Source organism: Xyrauchen texanus, chromosome 14, assembly GCF_025860055.1.
Source record: "Xyrauchen texanus isolate HMW12.3.18 chromosome 14, RBS_HiC_50CHRs, whole genome shotgun sequence".
NCBI classification, from domain to species: Eukaryota; Metazoa; Chordata; class Actinopteri; order Cypriniformes; family Catostomidae; genus Xyrauchen; species Xyrauchen texanus.
In genome coordinates, this window is record NC_068289.1 from 46,870,139 (window position 1) to 46,889,549 (window position 19,411).

The 19,411-nt window shown below is 39.4% G+C and overlaps 1 protein-coding gene across 1 annotated transcript in view; it reads right to left on the reverse strand.

Annotated features, from left to right (window-relative positions):
* The window catches only part of LOC127655194 (collagen alpha-1(XVIII) chain-like), a 130,171-nt gene extending 110,960 nt beyond the window's left edge, over positions 1-19,211 (reverse strand). Inside the window, exons 1-2 of the mRNA XM_052142842.1 lie at positions 19,044-19,211; positions 18,881-18,954 (exon numbers count right to left, since the gene is read on the reverse strand). Of these exons, the coding sequence (XP_051998802.1) occupies positions 18,881-18,954; positions 19,044-19,054 (85 nt within the window). The 5' untranslated portion in view covers positions 19,055-19,211. The remainder of the gene's footprint in view (positions 1-18,880; positions 18,955-19,043) is intronic.
* Between the last annotated feature and the right edge of the window lie 200 nt (positions 19,212-19,411).

A 19,411-nucleotide genomic window follows, 5' to 3' on the forward strand; every position in this document is an offset into this window, starting at 1 on the left:
TAAAGAGCCTGAATGATACCGTCTCCCATATTAGACCTCAGCCCCCATTCCCAGGACTCTCAGGAGAGAATTTTGGGTAAAGGACCTCTGCAAATCTGTGTTTTGTTCAAAAGCCCTCTGCTCTTGATGGTAATCTCCTCTGCCCAAGGGACAGACGTCTTTCACGCTCTTGGGGTGAGAGATTTATGTGGGTTGTAACAAGAGTACTTATCGTGGATGCTGTTGTTGGTGAAAGAGGCATGAATGAGGGCAATTTCAAACATGATCTTTTAAAAAGCCACATCATGAAAGGCCATTATAAAATGGAATCAAAAAAGGTGAAAAGCATTGTGAGGACATAAACTTATTTAAAAAATGGAGGGGTGAAATCACATAAACAGATTCAAAAACCTATCTTATTCTTTGAACACATGCAATCCAGTATAACCTTGTGCCAAACATCTACTTTTTTGTTCAAAAGAAGAAAGAAAGTAATTTGGGACTTGGAACAATATAAGGGTGAGTACATATACATTTAGTCATTTAGCAGACGCTTTTATCCAAAGTGACTTACAAATGAGTCACATAGCAAGCTGTTTGTCATACAAACTTGGCAGTCCTATACAACAACTGCAGTATAGGACTGCCAAGTTCTTACAGTTGTTGGAGAAGAAAAGATTCTAACACAAAAGAAATATAAAGACAAGATTAAAAAATGTTGAACATTAAGTCCAGGTTAAATGCAGTAGTAAGTGCAATTAGTGTGGGTTGGTAAAGTGCTCATGGAACAGATGTGTTTTCAGCTGGTTCTTGAATGTTGAGAAGGTAACAGCAGATCGTTTGAGGTTGGAGGTTTATTCCACCACAGAAGAGCAGTGAAAGTGAATGATTATGAAATAGACTATAGCCTCTTTATGATGGGACCACCAGGCATCACTCATTCATAGACCGTAGAGAGCAAGTTGGAGCATAGACCTGAAGAAGTGAATTGAAGTAAGAGGGTGCACTTCCATTGGCTGTCCTGAAAGCCAGAGTTAAAGCATTGAATTAGATGCAGGCAGCTACAGGTATCCAGTTGAGTGAAATCAAGAGTGGGGTGACATGAGCCCTTTTAGTCTGACTGAAGACCAGACATTCTGTTGCATTCTGGACCATCTGCAGTGGCTTAATTGTGTTAACTGGAAGGCCATCCAACAGAGCACTGCAGTAGTCCAATCGTAAAAAGACCAGAGCTTGGACCAGGAGCTGTGTAGTATATTCAGACAGGAATAGATCTGATTTTCCTGATGTTGTAAAGCATGAATCAGCAAGACCGGGCAGTTGATGATATGTGTGCAGTGAAATTAAGCTAATCATCAACCACCACTCCCAGGTTCCCAGCTGTTCTGGTTGGTGTTCCTGTAGCTGAACCAAGATGAAAAGTGATGTTGTGGTCAACAGATAGGTTGGCTGGGATCACAAGGTGTTCTGTCTTGGCAAGCTTGAGCTGAAGGTGTTGTTCCATCATGTCCGAGAGTCAGGCAGAGATATGACGTGGGACAGTAGGGTCATCAGGCTGAAACAACAGGTTGAAACAACAGGCGTATCATCTGGTAGCAGTAGTAGGAAAAGCCATATGCCTCAATGACCGGTCCAAGTGATGTTGTGTACATCGAGAAGAGGAGGGGTCCAAGCACTGATCCTTGAGGAACCCTAGTGGTCAGCTGGTGTGTCTTGGACACCTCTTCTATCCAGGAGACCTTGAACGATCTGCCAGTGAGATATGACTCAGACCATCCAGATGCAGTTCCTGTGATGCCCAGGTCAAAGAGGGTGGACAGGAGTATCTTGTGGTCCACTGTGTCAAAGGCAGCAGACAAGTCAAGGAGGACGAGGATGGATGATTTGGAGTTAGCTCTAGCCAGTCGCAGGGTTTCAGCTACTGACAAGAGGGCAGTCTCTATTTAGTGTCCTTTTTTGAAACCAGACTGATGTCCGTCGAGTAGGTTGTTCTGTGAGAGGAAAGCAGACAACTGGTTGAATATGACCCTCTAAATAGTTTTAGACAGGAAGGGTAGGAGAGAGACCAGTCTGTCAACTACTGTGGGGTTATGTGTTGGTTTTTAAACAGTGGGGTTACTCAAGCCTGCTTGAATGTATTGGGAAAGTTTCCAGTTGTGAGGGATGTGTTGATAATGTATGTGAGTGCGAAATGTTTTTTGGGTCATTCTTTTCTGCATACACATGCCTTGTTTCAAAGTATTGCACCTTATTTACTAAAGTCAGCACTTTTTGCCTAGCAACATTACTGTTGAAAGCAGGCAGTAAACATAATTTAATAATAATAATAATATGTTTAATGAATATAGTACTTTTCATGAGCTCAAAGCACTTTACATGCTACAACAAACATAAATACATCAAAACAAAACACAAAAACAATAGTCCACACTAACACAAATCACTAAAACAATACAGTCCACAAATGCACAACATAACAATCCAGGAGTAAAATGTATAGTCCAAAGTGAAAATGTGGATGTGCACAAGTCCGATCCAACAGTCCAAAAGAAATGAGCAGGGGGTTAAAAAATGACATGACCAGAGTTGTCCCTTGTGGATTGGATTGTACCAAGCAACCCACACTGACCTGCATCTCCCACGCCATAGAGCAAAGGTGAGTACAAACTCCAGGACAACAAATGGCGAACGGGAACATACAATTATGACTCCGTCAAAAAGCACAGCCGCACCATCCACAGCAAATGCCGGTGGAATCAGTTAGACCGGTTAAGACATCGTACCAGGCCGGTAAGCAAAGCAGCCCGCCCCCACACACCAGCAGGAACCACAAAAACTGCCGAAAGTCTGTTGGAATTAAATCCAAAAGTAAAGCGAAAAGGAAAAAAGTGTATTTAAGTAAATACAACAATGAGACGAAACAAAATAACAAAACTAAAGAAAAACAAATAGCTCCAGAGTGAAGCGGTAGCCAAAACACACACAGTGTACTCACACCGGAAACACGACATCACGACATAAGGGGTATAATTGTGACGAAATTTCACTTACAAGAAAACTTTGTGTATATTTTTTAGCATTCATAGAAGTCATACTGCATCCTCCGCGACCTAGTACCTAGAACCGGCCAACAAAATATGTAATTGCACTGTGCAAATTGAGTTTAGCACAAATTTTTGGTGTTTCACCATTAGCTGATTTGCATAATTCCTTTAGTAAATCTGGTGCTAAACACAGACAAATAACGCTTGAAAATAAAAGATGCTATCACTGCATACAATTCATTTTAACTCAAGTCCACCAAAAGGGATAGCTCACCCAATCATTTAAATTATGTCAACATCTACTTATCCTTGTGTTGTTTCAATCCCATATGACTTTCCTCTGTGAAACGCAAAAAGAGATGTTCAGCAGAATGTTGGTCTCATGTGTCATGTCATTGCATTTGTTTTCACATAAAAGTGAATGGTGACTGAGGATATCCTTTGCCTAACATCTCCTTTTGAGTTCCACAGACCAAAGAACCCATAAGGGTTTAGAACAACAACATAAGAGTGAATGAATGAAATATAATTTGAATTTTTGGGTGAACTATCCCTTCAAATAAAAATATATTCCAAGAAAGCCTAAAAATGTAGACACATGTGTGAAGCTGCAATAGATTTTGAATTGTTCTATCAAGAGGGAATAGTCTGGGGCTTGTAAAGGTATCAGTTCCCTGGCCTTTGCCCTAGTAGTTGTATGTGGTGTACAGTGGTGGTCATTCAAATCCCACTTTCACTCATGAGAATAAAGGAGCTTGTATGGATTTTGTATCTGGTTTCTTCCAGCCCTGCGTTCAGCAAACTGTTACTTGGGACAAGACTCCTTAAGCTGGTGGGAAGACAAAGTGCCAGGTAAGGGGGTCTTACATCTCACAGAGGGGCCAAAAAACATATTGTCCTTGTCAACTGGAAGATAATCATAAAATTGGCCAACACCATGATATCACAATGATATTTCTAAAGTATTCTAAGTTACCTAAAGACTGTGGCAGTATGTCAGTTTTGTACATACTAATTATGTCTCGACTTGCAAGTATGAGCGCTTTAAGGCAAATATGATGAAAGTCTGATGAAAACCTAATCTTGTCTGCATGCCATAAAAACACCTCGATACAAAGTAAAATCTCATACAGTGCAATTATTCAATTTCATAATTGTTAGAGAGAACAATTATTTAAAACAGTAATCGTGTGCCAGCTGTCATTTTGAAGACTGAAAATGATTTAAAGAAAAATAATAAGGGTTTAGATAAATCTTTTTCAGATGGCTCTAGGCTTTATTAATTACCTATTTATAAAACTGTGCAGTGAAACTGTAGTTCAAATTTAGAATATATATTCTTATATCTTATATATTTTAATTTAAATACAAATAGAATATTCTATTTATTTTATCTGAATGTATAAATGCTTTAAATAAATAAGGAAAACAATAGAACTACAATTGTATTTTTTATGTAATTTTTTATTTATTTTGTTATAATTCCTTTTTCATGATTTTTATACAACAAATTAGTCTATTTGTCTCTCTATTTTCCTGCAGATACACTTCTCCTCTAGCTTTTGTACTATGGTTTATTCTTGAAATTTGGTATTGTGTACAGCTAATATTGTTGGCTCCTATATAATAAAATGCTTGTGCTTATGAAAAAAGTGTCTGCTAAATGTAAATGAAAAGTAATTCAAAAACATTTATCTAAAATATATACACTGAGCACTTTATTAGAAACACTATGGTCCTAATAAAGACGAGCTCTTCTGCTGCTATAGCCCATCCATGTCAAGGTTAGATGTATTGTGCATTCTGAGATGCAATTCTGCTCACTACAATTGTACAGAGTGGTTATCTGAGATATCATAGCATTTCTGTCAACTTGAACCAGTCTGGCCATTCTCCGTTTACCTCTCTTATAAAAAAGGCATTTCTGTCAGCTCTCACTGGATGTTTTTTGAGAAATACTCAAACCAGCCTGTCTGGCACCAGCAATCATGCCAATATCAAAATCATTGAGATCACATTTTTCCCCATTATAATGGTTGATGTGAATACATGTATTCCTATTAAAGTGCTCAGTGAGTTTACAGATCTATAATACAAACAGATGTACTACATTTCCCTTCCTGGTATTGATTGCGTATTTATCTATTTTAAACCCACTATTCGAATCCAGACTGAGACTAAATGTTCTGCATTACATCATTGTTTCATTATTGAATCCAATATATACAAACAAAAACATTCAAGTTACATCAGTGAGCAAATGGATAATAGACCTCCCAAACTGCAGTACAGCTGGTTTATAAATTGCAAGCCAAAAATATATTCCATCCACATCAATCCCACTCAACTGCAAATTTACACCAATAACAACATTGCCATTGTTGTGCATTTGTCCCCAACCCCTCCATATTAAAAACAAACTTCTCCAATATAGCTGCAAAAGCAAGACACTATCTGTGCAGTATAATCCAAAAAGGAATTTATCACCTGTTTTTAAAAAATTATACAATACACCTTTTACGATAAAAGTATAGACAGCACCTACATCTCAATAAAGCAATTTCCTAAAAGTAAACTTTTCTTATGTGCTTTGGGTGCCCTTTAAACCAAAGGTGCCTTTGAGGAATTTGAGATGTGTACAGAACCCATTGGCCTGTCATTTGTCAAATAACGGCATGCAGTAAACTACTGTCGCAATTACAGGTAAAGGGAGTGAAAAAAGTAAGGATTTCAACCTGGCCAGGAACGGCTTCAGGTGCACTGAGAGGCCACTCAGTGGCCTATTAGTCAAGATGATGGTAGGGTGCAAGCCATAAAGACTATTACAAATCTTCCTTTCATGACCCAAGAGCAGTAATCATGGTTTTCCTATTGGTTTTTGGCACTTAAGTGCTGAAGCTCAGTGTGAGAGTTGAAGGGCTCAGACACCCAGGACAGACACTTTATGAAAAATACAAACAACAGCTGCTAGCGGTTAGAGCCTCGCCCTAAAAAGGAAGAGGACATGCTACAGCAAATTCAGATCAAAGCTGTTGGAGAACATATGAGGTGGTGTGAGCCAATAGCGCATGCATGTTCACAAATACACATTTATTTGAAGATTATATACAGCAGAGTGCAACAGTAGTCTTACAGAAGTAAAAATCACAATACTTTTTCTTCACAGGAACAACATTTTAAAGCACAACCAACCTTAAGGCTATTAAATGCTGCTTCTGCAGAAGCCACAAGTCAGTGTGATTTTAAGCTCATTTGTAAAAAAGCAGAAATAGTGGCAAAATAGGCTTGGTTCATGCCTTTAAACCTTTTACTGTTTTATTATTATTATTTTGTTATTGCTATTGAGATATTGAATGGGAAAAATACTTCTGGAGTCAAGGTCAGTGAAAAATATGATAACTACTTCAGCACATAGAATACACTTAATTGTCTCTGGAAACTATTATTTGAACAGAGCTGTGTTTATGACACTGAAAAAAATGAGTGACCTTTCAGTTCTGAACTCCTGAATAACCCCAGCGCACACCTACTTTTATTGAGAAAACTCAGATGCACTGGTGGGACAGCTGATAGCTCTTTGTGCTTTGCAGCCCAATAAAATAAAGAAACCAGTTAAAATGGTTATCCTGCGAAGACAACATGACTGGCAGGTGTTCAACTATGCACAGTGGGGACTAAAAGTCTGAGGCCAATCAGGGAATTTTCATTTAAACCTGGAAATAAACCAAAAAAAATTTAACATTTCAAACAGTCATTTTATGATGTAAAATGAAGGAACAATTTTCTACACACTTTTTTGGTCACTAATAAAATGTAAGCAAATTTGCAACACTGACAATGTTAACTCATTTGTACGAAAGGTCAGATTTCCTTGCTTCCATTAAAGCACACAGAATGCTCTTTTGGAAGATTCTCAAAATATTGCTGGGATTACATTGGATCTTCAGGTTTTAAACAAATGTGTGGAGTCCATGCCAGCTTGAATGCTGCCATTAAAACAAAAGGGGGACACACCAAATAAAGTCTAAAATTCATTTTGGACACTACAACTATTATGCCAATAGCTTAGGTTTATAATTTATGGCAATTTCTTAGGGATCATGTGCATAATAAACATAATGAGTCATAAACTCTAAAAAGATTTTTGTACATATTTTTGTATTATTATTTATTTATTTATTTTTGGCATGGGGTATACAAAATTAAGGAGCAGGGGAGAGGAGCAATGTGTGAGTCCTACATATTGAAAAGAGGTTCATGCAAATACTGAGGATATGTGACTTTGTTTATAAAAACTGGCACAAACTTACAACCTTTATCTAAAAGTAAAAAGACAAATGTTTCTATCTTTTCAATGTTCTTGATTTCGAAAAAGCTGTAAAATTGAATGTAAAGCAATATTTTACAAAAAAAATTGGAAATGTTTTATGTGGGAAATAATGTGTAGAAACATATAAAATTAATACAATTTCAGTGGTAGCTTTATATCCATGCTGTTTTTATTGTTAAATCAAACAAAATCAGGTGAAAAAATAACACCTGAGTATTAAACTCTAGCAGGATTACTGTGAATGGTTTATGAAACACTGCAGTTAAAACACAGATCCCATTCATCATTGTGTTCCCCACCCTTTTAGCTGGTATATTACAGTCAAAATGCCAATCCTAGTAATGGACCAAAGAATAGGACTGGCAAATTAATCACACGATATTTGGTCATTTTGAGATTACGGGTACACACCGTTTGCTATCTGTACCCACCTGGCCAGTTAACAGACATTTTAGTTCCCCAATGTGTCATTCTATATGTAACAATTAAACTTCTGGCTTGTTCTCTTACATTGAACGCCCCAGTGTTCAGAGCGACAAGAATAGTGAAGGTCATCCTTTGGTCTCACAGATCCATAGTTATATTCATAACTTACGATCTGTTTCGACCTCACTCTGACCGTCACTACTGTCTAAATAGGATGACTCATGTCAACAGGGTCGTGAGGAACTACAGAATCCAAACTATTAAAATCTTTCTGGGCAACACACATCAAAACTGCAGTGCTGACAGTTGTTGCACTAGTTACATCAACTCTGTAAAGTTTTGCGAACATACATGGTGTATACCATGATGCTGCCGCACAAATTTCCCCCACAGGAACTCCTTTTATTGCGGCCCATGAAGTAGCTACACTTCTGGTTGAGTGGGCCCGAATTCCAATAGGAACTGGCTACCCTCTTTCCGTATAAGCATAGGAAATATCATCAAACAATCAATGTGACAAACGTTGCTTAGAAAGTGGCAACCCCAGTCTGGAGTTTCCATAGCAAATAAAAAGATGAGAATGAGACTTCCTCAAAGTCTGACTAAAATGTACATAGGTGCGTAATGCCCTTACGGCACATAGGGTGAACAAAATCTGCTGTTCTGCCTGTGAAGAAGAAGGGGGTTGAAATTGAACTACCTCCAGAACTTGATTTCTAAACTGAGGATTTACTTTTGGTAAAAAGGCAGGATTGGGCCAGAGTGTCGACCCTGTGCCATCTGGCCTCTAACATAAACAATCATCACTAGTGGATAGAGCACACAATTCTCCTACCCTTTTTGTCTTGAGAGACAAAGCTTTTAAATCTGCATCAGCCATAGGCTCATATGGGGGCTTAGTGAGAGAGTCTAGTATGAAAGGCAAATCCCAATTTGGTACCCGCAAAGTGCGATTTGGACAAAAGCGACGAGTTCCCTTCAGAAACTGACATACCAAGGGATGTCAGTCTAATGTCTGGACATCGACTCTCCCATGAGATGCTGAAATAGTTAAGGCATAAACCCTGATTGTACTGGTTGCTTTGCCCTAGTCCAGTTGAAACTGCAGGAATCTAAGGACAAATGGTACAGAGCAGGTTCTTGGATCAGCATTCATGCCTATGCACCATTCTGAAAAAAATTCTCCACTTTATGGAGTAATTAACACGAGTAGATGGAGCTCTGCCGTTATTCAATATCTTACGTACTGTTTCATCTAGCTGATGAGGGACAGACTCTGCAGAGGCAATACCCACAAGTGCAGTGGCATTGGGTTTGGATGCCAAATCTGTCCATCTATTTGGGACAGAAGATCTGCCCATGATGGTAGTTGCCACGGGGAACCCTGAATCAGCTGGAATAGGTCCGGGAACCATGGTCATGAAACTAGCAGAATCAGAGGAAAGGGTGGAAAAGAGTATAATAAGCCTATCGGCCATTCTTGTGCCAGATAATCCAGGCTTAAGCTGCCTTCTTGTACTGTGAGGGCGTACCATTCCAGGCAATGTGTTGTCTCCCTCTAGGCAAAAAGATCTACCTGAACTGTCCCATATCAGGCCCAAATTTGGGCTACTACCTTCGTGTCTAGGCCCTGTTCTGGACAAAATGTCGGCTACAGCGTAGAGATTTCGTCCCACCTTGGTGATTTATGTGGTAAACTGCCAAAGTACTGACCATTCTCACTAGCACATGCTTGTGGCATAAAAACGGTAATAGACCATTTAGAGTGAGATGTACAGCCTTAAGTTCGAGCACATTTTTGTGTTCTGATGACCAGGGGGGGGGGGGGGGGTCCCATTTGCCATTTGCCATTTGCCATTTGCCATTTACTGGCCTTCCTCCCAAACAGCTCCCCAGCCTGTCAGAGATGCATCTGTTGTTATTACTGATCTTCTGTGAGGAAGATTGCCCAGTGGGGTTCCCTGCGGAGGAAATCCTTGTCCCTCCAACGGAGTAAGGCCCGCGCATGCAGGCCTGTGTCACCAACAGCCTTGTTCTTCTGTCCTTTTTTTGGATGAAGATGAGAATAATTTAACCATTGCTGTATCTGACGTGTCCTCAGCATTCCTTAGTGAATCACCATTGATGGTGCCACCATCAGTCCTACCAGTTTCTGAACCCTGTGAGCGGTCACAATCTTCCCCTTCTGGAAGTGAATTAATGATTTCTCCAGGCTGTCTATTATCTGGGGAGTGAGACATGCTTCCATTGTAATGGAATTTAAATATAGCCCCAGGAATTTTACCTGCTGTTGAGGCTGGAGACTGCTCTTCTTCCAGTTCACCATCAATCCCAGGGACAGAATATGAGCTAGTACCTCCTCCGTGTTCCTGATCACCTGCTCTAGCTCAAATTAACCAATCATCCAGATATGGCAGGATTTTGATATCCCACAACTGAAGGGGAGCTAGGGCAGCTGAGATCACCTGAATAAAAACTATCTGTGCCAAAGACAGGCCGAATGGCAGAACCGGCTTGGCCTTGATAAGCAAATCGGAGAAAAGGCCTGTGCTCTGGACAAATTGGAATGTGGAAATACATGTCTTTTAAGTCCAGGAACATGAACCATTCTCCTGCACATAGTGAATGCAATACCATCTTTGTATGAATCATTTTGAATGGAAGAATGGAAGTACTGATTGAGGTGCCTGAGATCGAGAACAGGACAATGACCACCATCTTTTTTTGGAACTATGAAACAGGTTGAATAAATCCCAATCTGTTGTGCATTGAAGGGCACTTTTGCGACTGCTCCTTTTTGTAAAAGAGTTTGCACCTCTTCCATCAATATGGGCTCCAACAGTGGGTCCTTGACAATAGTAATTCGGACCCTTGAAAAAGGTCGGGGAATGCAGAAGAACTTTTAGCAATACCCGTGATTTATTGTGGATAAAACCCACTTGTCTGAGACGACTCTCTCCCAACTGGCCCATGAAAGTTGGGAGGAACAGTCGACGGACCCATATGCAGGACCGCTGTCATTTCCTGCACCCATCCAAGATCTTCCCTGTTGGCCTCCCGCATGGGACTGAGATGTGGAAAGATTTTGTCTTTGGACACGAAAGCTCTGCCCCTGAACTCTAACACGATCACCACTTGTGTGTCTAGGCCAAGCAGGTTGCTGCAGCCTTTGAGATTCTCTAGATTTTTGTCTGAATACTGGAGCTGGTTTGTGACAAGCCTTCTGGATGGCTTCTCTCATTTTAATGGCACGCTCAGCCCTATCCAGCACCTCCTGAGAATCTGCATGAAAGACATGACTGGGAATTACTGGCAAATATTTTTTTTTTTATTCTTATGGCCTCTGGCAAAGAGGTTTTTGCAAGCCATATCGGTCTACAACTTAAAACAGCTGAAGACATAGCCTTCACCTCGCGTGTCAATTGTGAGTGGGCTGCCAGAGCAGAATCAACAAGGTTCTTAGAATCCTGGTCATCCGCACTTACTGTTTTCCTTAGGGCTGCTAAGAGGATAGCCAAAGCATTGCCTGTATGAGCTGCACGTGCAGCAGCATTAAAGGATTGTGAAATCAGATGGTCAGATTTCACACACTCCGTTCTGGGACAGCGAGGGCTAGCAGATGCACGGGCTGGTCCCAGAGCACTCCATGATGCTATCGCTTGTTCTACTGGTGGCATGTCCCCCAGTCCAGTTTCTGTTAGGTAACGAGCATTGGCCAACCGTCTACAGTCTGCATTGAATTGAGGATTCTGTTATGGTTTTTCCATGCTGTCCTCAACATTGAGGTATAATCATCTGCCACTGTAATGCAAGGTGGAGAATTAATTTGAGATATGCCTTCCCACCTGACAGGAGTTGGATCAGGCAAAGAAGGCTGCAAACCAACAATATTTGCTGCACTAATTACCCTAGCAACAAGAGTATTTGCTGAAAAATTCTATTTCACTGCCAATTCCTCATCCACTTTTTCGGAATCCAAATAGGGTTCCTCCCATTGGCTCCCTCCTTCTGACTGCTGAGCAAGTGGGGAGCAAGAAGAGATAATACATCAGCATCCTCTGCGCCTTTGTCAGGATGATCCTGTTGCCCAGGTTGAGGAACGTATACCTGACTAGGAAGTAGTGATGGTGAGAATGAGTGACAAGCTTCAACTCTGTCCATCCTCTGCGATAAACTCTGAATAACTGCCAGGATCTGTAGTTGAATGTCTGTGTTGCCACCTTCTACTGGTGGAGCAGGAGTTGTGCATTTAACTACTTCAACCACCCTCTCACGGCTTGATCTGTGTGCGACATCATAGCGATCACGTGAGTGCTTGCGAGAACACTTATGACTTGTCTGATAAGTGATCCCTCTCTCTAACATGCTAATGTACAGAACCGCATACCCTATTAGCACCGTGAAGTCATTCCTCTCTGGACAGGTCACAAGCTGCCCTGCAGAGATTATCCACATCCTCCCTCAAATGAGCCATCTCCGGGCATGAAGGGCATTCCCTATGTCCACCACGAGGGTTCATAGCTGATCAAAAAAATCGGCAGCACTGAGAGGCAATGATAACCCTGCCACACCACGTAAGGCCCCACACAATCCCACTGACTGTGAAAAGCAGTGAAGGGTAAATCAAGCCCACGCAAAGCAAAAGGCCGGCGAGTATGCGAACATACCTAGCAGGCCTATATCAAACTCCAATGACTGCGAACAGTGATATAGGGTGCAAAATGACCAACAATACTCACCAAAATTTTGAAATGATATATATTTTCTAGGGTTAACTGATGGACACTCAGAAAGAAAAATGAAATAATCCATAATATCGAATGGCTTGTATGTTAGAAACTAGCCTCAGAATAATGCAATAACACTCATCCCAATTCACAGGCACATACAGAATGAATTGAGAGATGGTACAGAATAATACAAAAAATATGCAAGAAAACATCATAATTCACATGGACACAAGGCACCTGCACCACCGAGGTGATGAATTGAATGGTGAATAAACAAATATTCATTTGGTTCCTACCTGTACCAGGTCTCTGAGGCAAGAAAGGTAAAGAGGCCGAGCAGGAAGTTTAACCCACTTTTATAAGTGCGTGACGTTCCGCCTCTGGGTTCATGGTCATGACTTTGTTTACATAAGGTCTCGAGAGAAGGCGGAACGAAGGTTATCATCCTATTCATCCGTATCAGGCCGAAAAATCTGCCGCTCACTGGATGTTTTTTGTGTTTGGCACCATTCTGAGTAAATTCTAGAGACTGTTGTGCATGAAAATCCCAGGAGATCCATAACAGAAATACTCAAACCAGCCTGTTTGGCACCAACAATCATGCCATGGTCGAAATCACTGAGATCACATTTTCTTCCCGTTCTGATGGTTGATGTGAAAATTAACTGAAGCTCCTGATCCGTATCTGCATGATTTTATTATGCATTGCACTGCTGACACACAATTGGCTGAAAGAACTGTTCCTAATAAAGTGCTCACTGAGTGTAAATGTAAAGTACATGGAAAAATGCAACTAACATTACAAGCATGCGTGGTTACCCTACTAAAAAGACCAGCTTAACCAGCATGCAATTCCCATGCTTGACTAGGCTGGTTTATGCTTGTAAGGGATGGCTTGGTGCTGGTCTAGCTGATGGACCAACATAGCCATGCAATTCACCAGCATACCCTAGCTGGTTAAGCTTGTTTAAAAGCCTGGTGGGGACACCAGCCCACCAGTATCCAATGCTGGTGGACCCGCACACAAAATAAAACCTAGCTGGTCACCAGCAATACTGGTCTTTTTAGCAAGCTAGGAAAGCAAAATAAATATATTTTCAACTTTTAAAAAGAAGGGGTAAAAACATGTCCTATATTTTTTTGTTGTCATTAAATAGTGTGTGTCAGCTGAGCTCTTCAGTACTTATTTTGGAGCAAATTCATTTGGTAAAAGCTGGCCAAATTAGACAGATGCCAACAAGGACAAGTATGAACAAAACAATGAAAGGTAAAAGAAAATCTATACCAGACAACATTATATATAGGTACACTTGCAAAATGGATAAACATGGTTTCTGCCGACCATATTATTTTTGTGAGTGTGTTATTAATTAATTTTAATGTTTGACTTTAAGGACATTTGTTGTTTACATTTGTATGATAAACAATTAGTGGTTCTATTTTGGGTCGCCAAAATAATGTCAAGTCTAAAAACTTCTGAATTTACTGAAGTTACTAACGTCATCAACACTGTTTTGATAGCAATGAACTGTTGATTTATTATTCCTCTCCTGAGAACATTCTGTGGGTTTGGGACCAAAAACAGTTACATATCTGCAACACTAGCAATGAGAATGAGCTTCAGTGTTACCTTAATGTTGAGAGTAGAAAAGAGGAATGCAAGCTAATAATCATCTCCTTGACAACTTTGTAAATCCTTTGCAATGGAATATCTGAGTTTAAGGATCAACTGTTACCGGAACACAATGCCTCCAGTTTAATGACAAATCCAGATTCTTTGTACTGACAAGGTACTTTAGAGGTGCACAAACACACATTCCCTCTAATTTTCATTCACTGACTCCCTCAGTGACACACACACACACACACACACACACACACACACACACACACACACACACACACACACACACACACACACACACACACACACACACACACACATGCGCATTCACTCAACCATCTCTTGATCCCAGGGGCTCCCTTTATGTTAAAGTGGGTGAAATACAGCCCACTTAGCTCTACAGCTCCCCTTAAAAAGAAGAGGTGGGTTAAAGAAAAATCCATCTCACATCTCTGCATCAACATTTCTCAGCCAGAGAAATGGGCCCCATTCAAGTCTGCTAGGAATGGGGGAAAAGGAGGGGTTACAACTGGATGATGTATTTAATATTTACAATATGCTTCAATGGTTTTGCAGGCTTTAATACCAAAAATGGCATAAAACTGTTTCCTAAACATGCACAACAAGAACAAATTATTTTTCAGCAAGTTATTTGTCTGTCCACTCTTAAAGTGAAAATACTGCACAATGTAACAAAATCACAGCCAATCAGAACAAATGTGATGTTTAATAAACAGTTATGTGGAGCAGAATTTTGGACCAGTGATATTTCATAGTGGGTGGGGCTACCTTGTGCAACGCCACACAAGTAGAAACCAAGCAACCAACCAAATATTCTGTTGCACTTTTTTTTTTTTACATTTAAGTGAGTACTGCCATTGACCTAAAGAACTATGCTGTTGGCTTAAAGGTCACACTTCACACATGGATCACGCCTTTTTGTCAAACAAGCCATAGATAATCTGTTTCTAGAGTAAATAAAACATTTAAGTATTTAGGAGAGTTGTAATGATTACATTTTATCTGTGTCATGTGAATGAATGCATACCATTCTTTTTAAAATGCGATTATTATAGTGCCAGTGGGTGTTCACAGGTTTCAGTAAAACATGTTTAGACTGTTAACATAAATCTAGCATCAGTCCAGTCATTTAAAGTCATCATGTCATATCTTGTTTAAACTGCCCTTTTTAACCTCATCAACTAATCCCCAACAATAAATTATTTCATTGTAGAAATGCAAAACAACACTGTTCTCCAAGACCTAACAAAAGATGAAAAAGATATGAGACCATAAATGCAACAGGAAACAGCTGAGATGTGTTTAAAAGTAAAATTAAAGCCATAATTTCTGTGCCACTAGTGAAACAAAACTGAAGAGCAAAAATACAAGTTTCCGAGTACTCTACCTGCCATCCATTGGTCGGCCTAACAGATAGTTCCGCCTCAAACTCACACCATTGGTTGAACAAGTGTGAGGCTCAGTTAGGATGCTCAAACAAACAGAACAATGTTTTGATAGTGCCAGAGAGCAACAATGTTTACACTTTTTGGTAGAATCAATCTACGAATGGCTTACTTATAGCTATCTCTACATATTAAGCTTGGAGAGTAAAATTTTGCATTCTAACTGTTTATAAAATAGCTTCAAGACATAAAGAACCAAATATTGCACCTCCTCTACTCCCACTCTACGTTTGAATGTTCACTAACTTTTATTATGAGCCTAGCAATATGAGTGAAAAGATGTATTTAAAAAATGTACATGAATTTTTGAATTTCTTCTCAAGCAGGCGTGAACACAAATATGCACAAAGCCTGATGATTCATTTTAGCATGATTTGAGAATGTTCCAAGTTCTTCGATAGAAGCAAAGAAATAAGACCTTTCATACAAGGGAGTTGAATGGTCAAAGTAACAAATTTGCTTATTTAAAGAGATAGTTCACTCAAAAATAAAAATGCTCTCATCATTTAATCAGCCTCATGCCTTCCCAGAAGTGTATGACTTTCTTTCTAATTTTAAATGAATATATTCATTACAATTAAAATACAATTTCATACAATGCAAGTGAATAGTGACCAGACTTTCAATCTTCAAAAATCACATAAAGGCCACATAAAAATAATCCATATGTCTCCAGTGGTTAAATCGATGTCTTCTGAAGTGTGGGTGAGAAAAAGATCAGTATTTAAGTCCTTTTTACTATAAATCTCCACTTTCACTTTCACATTCTTTCACATTCTGAGAGCAAAAGTGGAGATTTATAGTAAAAAAGGACTTAAATAATTATGTTTCTCACCCAAAGTTATTGCATCACTTCAGAAGCTATAGAACCATTGATGTCATATGGAGTACTTTTATGCTGCCTTTATGTGATTTTTGGAGCTTGAAAGGTCTGGTCACCATTCACTTGCACTGAATGGATAAACAGAGTTGAGATATCCTTCTAAAAATCAATGTATGAAAGAAAGTCATACACATTTTGGATTTCATGAAAGTGAGTAAATTATGAGATCATATACATTTTTGGGTGAACTATGCATTTAATTAGTGATCTCAAAATAGTGCAGAATCGTAAAATATATTTTAATAATACACAACACTTTATTTTATTTACAGGTTTAAATTAGCTTTTGAATCCCATATTTTCAAAGTGGACTTCTGAATCCTACTTTAGTCTCAACTGAGAATGTGATACCCTCTTGTCTTGTTACTTAAAAAAGCTGGTATAACCAAAGCACCGAACAAAGGACAGGTCATGGAGGTTGTTTTGTCTCCAGGTATCCCTGAGCTTGGAGAAAGCTTTTTGTTTGGGGTAAAAGTGTATTGTTACTTGTGACCACAGAGCTCTCAACATGACTTTCCTGCCTCCTATTGCTTAGGCATCTATATACAGCCGGTGGGAAGCCTTGTTTGCTGTGATTTTTAATGCAGAATTTCACTCAGAGATTAAATATCCTGGTGGGGTGTCCTCTTACAGCTGTTCCCCTCCGGCCTGCTGTGCAGCCTCAGGCCACTATCAGTCAATGAGCCACAAACTGATGGCATGACAAATGAAAAGTGCTCCATGACACAGGAAAATAGTATACAACACCAGTCCCTTACACAGAAAATGTTAAACTAATCTATGATGATTTAAATGACAGTGCTGCTCACTGAAAAACTTCTGAAAGCATGCAATAAAGCAAAAAAGTTTGGATACACTTGAATGAACATGAGCTTCTCATAAGCTAAAGGCCTATGCTTTTATGCTTTAAATATATTTGTAGACAAATATAAAATGTGTCTACATAGGAAATGCTTTACAAAGCATTACTAAACATTTAGTACAGCTTATTTTACTAGATGAGTTGGATCACAGTGAAGAAAAAGCAGCCAACATGTGTCCAGGTATAGATGGGAACTCTCTCTTTTTTCAACAGCATACCAGGTGGATAAAGCTGTTTGAGAGAATGCCCAATGTGAAGAACTGAAATCTGGGCAAAGCAAGGCTAATTTGAAGACACTAAAATATAAGAGTTTTGATTAATGTTTTTTGGTGACTGCATAATTCTCACATTTATGTTTGTAAGCTATTATTCTAAAATGTGGAAAATAGTTATTATAAAGACTGAGTGTGTCCAAACGTTTGACTTCTAATGTAGAACTTGTATGCTGCAGCTTGCTTTAAACAACCAAGATGCCAAGTTGATGACAGGGACCATGCAGTATTATAGTGCAATAAAACCTTCAAAAAGACATTCATATGTAGCCACACACACTTGGCACTTGATCTCCCAGTCACCTTCCTCTCAAAATCACGCAGGATGCAGTATCTATAATTTACTGCTTCTTAACCTACATTGCTTTATAAATCTGTAAATCCAGCCAGGGAAAAGGGCCTGTATAGTAAATATTATTTGGGACAAATTACCCATAACCTAAGTTGTTGCAGCCCCTCATTCAAAGAGGCAATAGCACACCAACATGCAGGTTTGTGCCTCTGTAATGTGATGACTGCCATAGTGATTAATGTCAATCAAATATTTATAAAGAGGTTCTTAGTTTCTTAAGGTTTCTCGGTTTCAGGCATGCCTTGTACATAACAGCTGAACAAGCATAGTCTGAGCCTTTCTTAATTAAATGCAGGTCTGTAACTGAAGTCATGGATGAATAATACACATCGGAAGAGACTGTTGTGCATTAAATATCACTTCCAAAACTCTATTTTATGGTTTAGGCAGGCCCTACAAACCACAACCACTATAAAGACTTTGAGAAGTCCAAGCTAAGCCTTATGCTGTAAGTGAGAAAGACACAGAGAAGACAGAAAGTAAATTTTTGTCTTTCTCAAAAAACATTGCAGATGGGAAAATTAAACACCCAATTGAAGCACAACAGAACGATAGAACGATAGATAGAACGATAGATAGAACGATAGAACGATAGATAGATAGATAGATAGATAGATAGATAGATAGATAGATAGATAGAAAGAAAGAAAGAAAGAAAGAAAGAAAGAAAGAAAGAAAGAAAGAAAGAAAGAAAGAAAGAAAGAAAGAAAGAAAGAAATGTAATTTTACATCAGAAATGAAGAGTTCTCATTTGTGCATATTGATTCTGTGCTGGTACGCAGCAGTCTGTGATCCCTTTGATGCCATAAAAGTTTGTTGCACGATAGATTTTGACGTTTTTTCAACAAGTCTTATTCAACATCTTTTTGCCACTGGTCCAGCTCGCATCTCCCGTGCGGATCTTGCACTCACCTCTCCTTTGCGCTGCAGCCGGCGACAGAGTGATGCACATACACCAGAAGAGCGGCTCCAAAAACGCGAGAAACCTGCAACAATGACCAATGTCGGTTTTTCATTTTTAGCGTTTACAATAAAAGAAAAAACCTCTCTAAAAGAGCATTTTTTCCACTTTTACCTTTTTGCCATTTTAGATTGGAAAACTGCTCCTTCCTACAGCTACATGGGATCCCGGTTGCTATTTGGATGAAAGTTTACCCCACTTCTTGAGCCCCCCGCGCGGGTGCAACAGCTGATGAGAGTGTTCTGAGAGCCGCACTGATGAAGGAGACTGAGACGGAGGACAGGGGCTACACTTCGGAAAAGTTCGAGAGAAATTTTCCCGGGTCCTAAAGCCTTCCAAACGCAAACCTGCTACCTGCTTACTCAGTCCTCCATGACGTCACAGGCATGAGAAATGTGATTCTCCTCATTGTAGAAATGTGTAATATGCCTAAAATATTTTTTTTATATTATAATTATTAGGCAATTTATTGAGTATTTGAG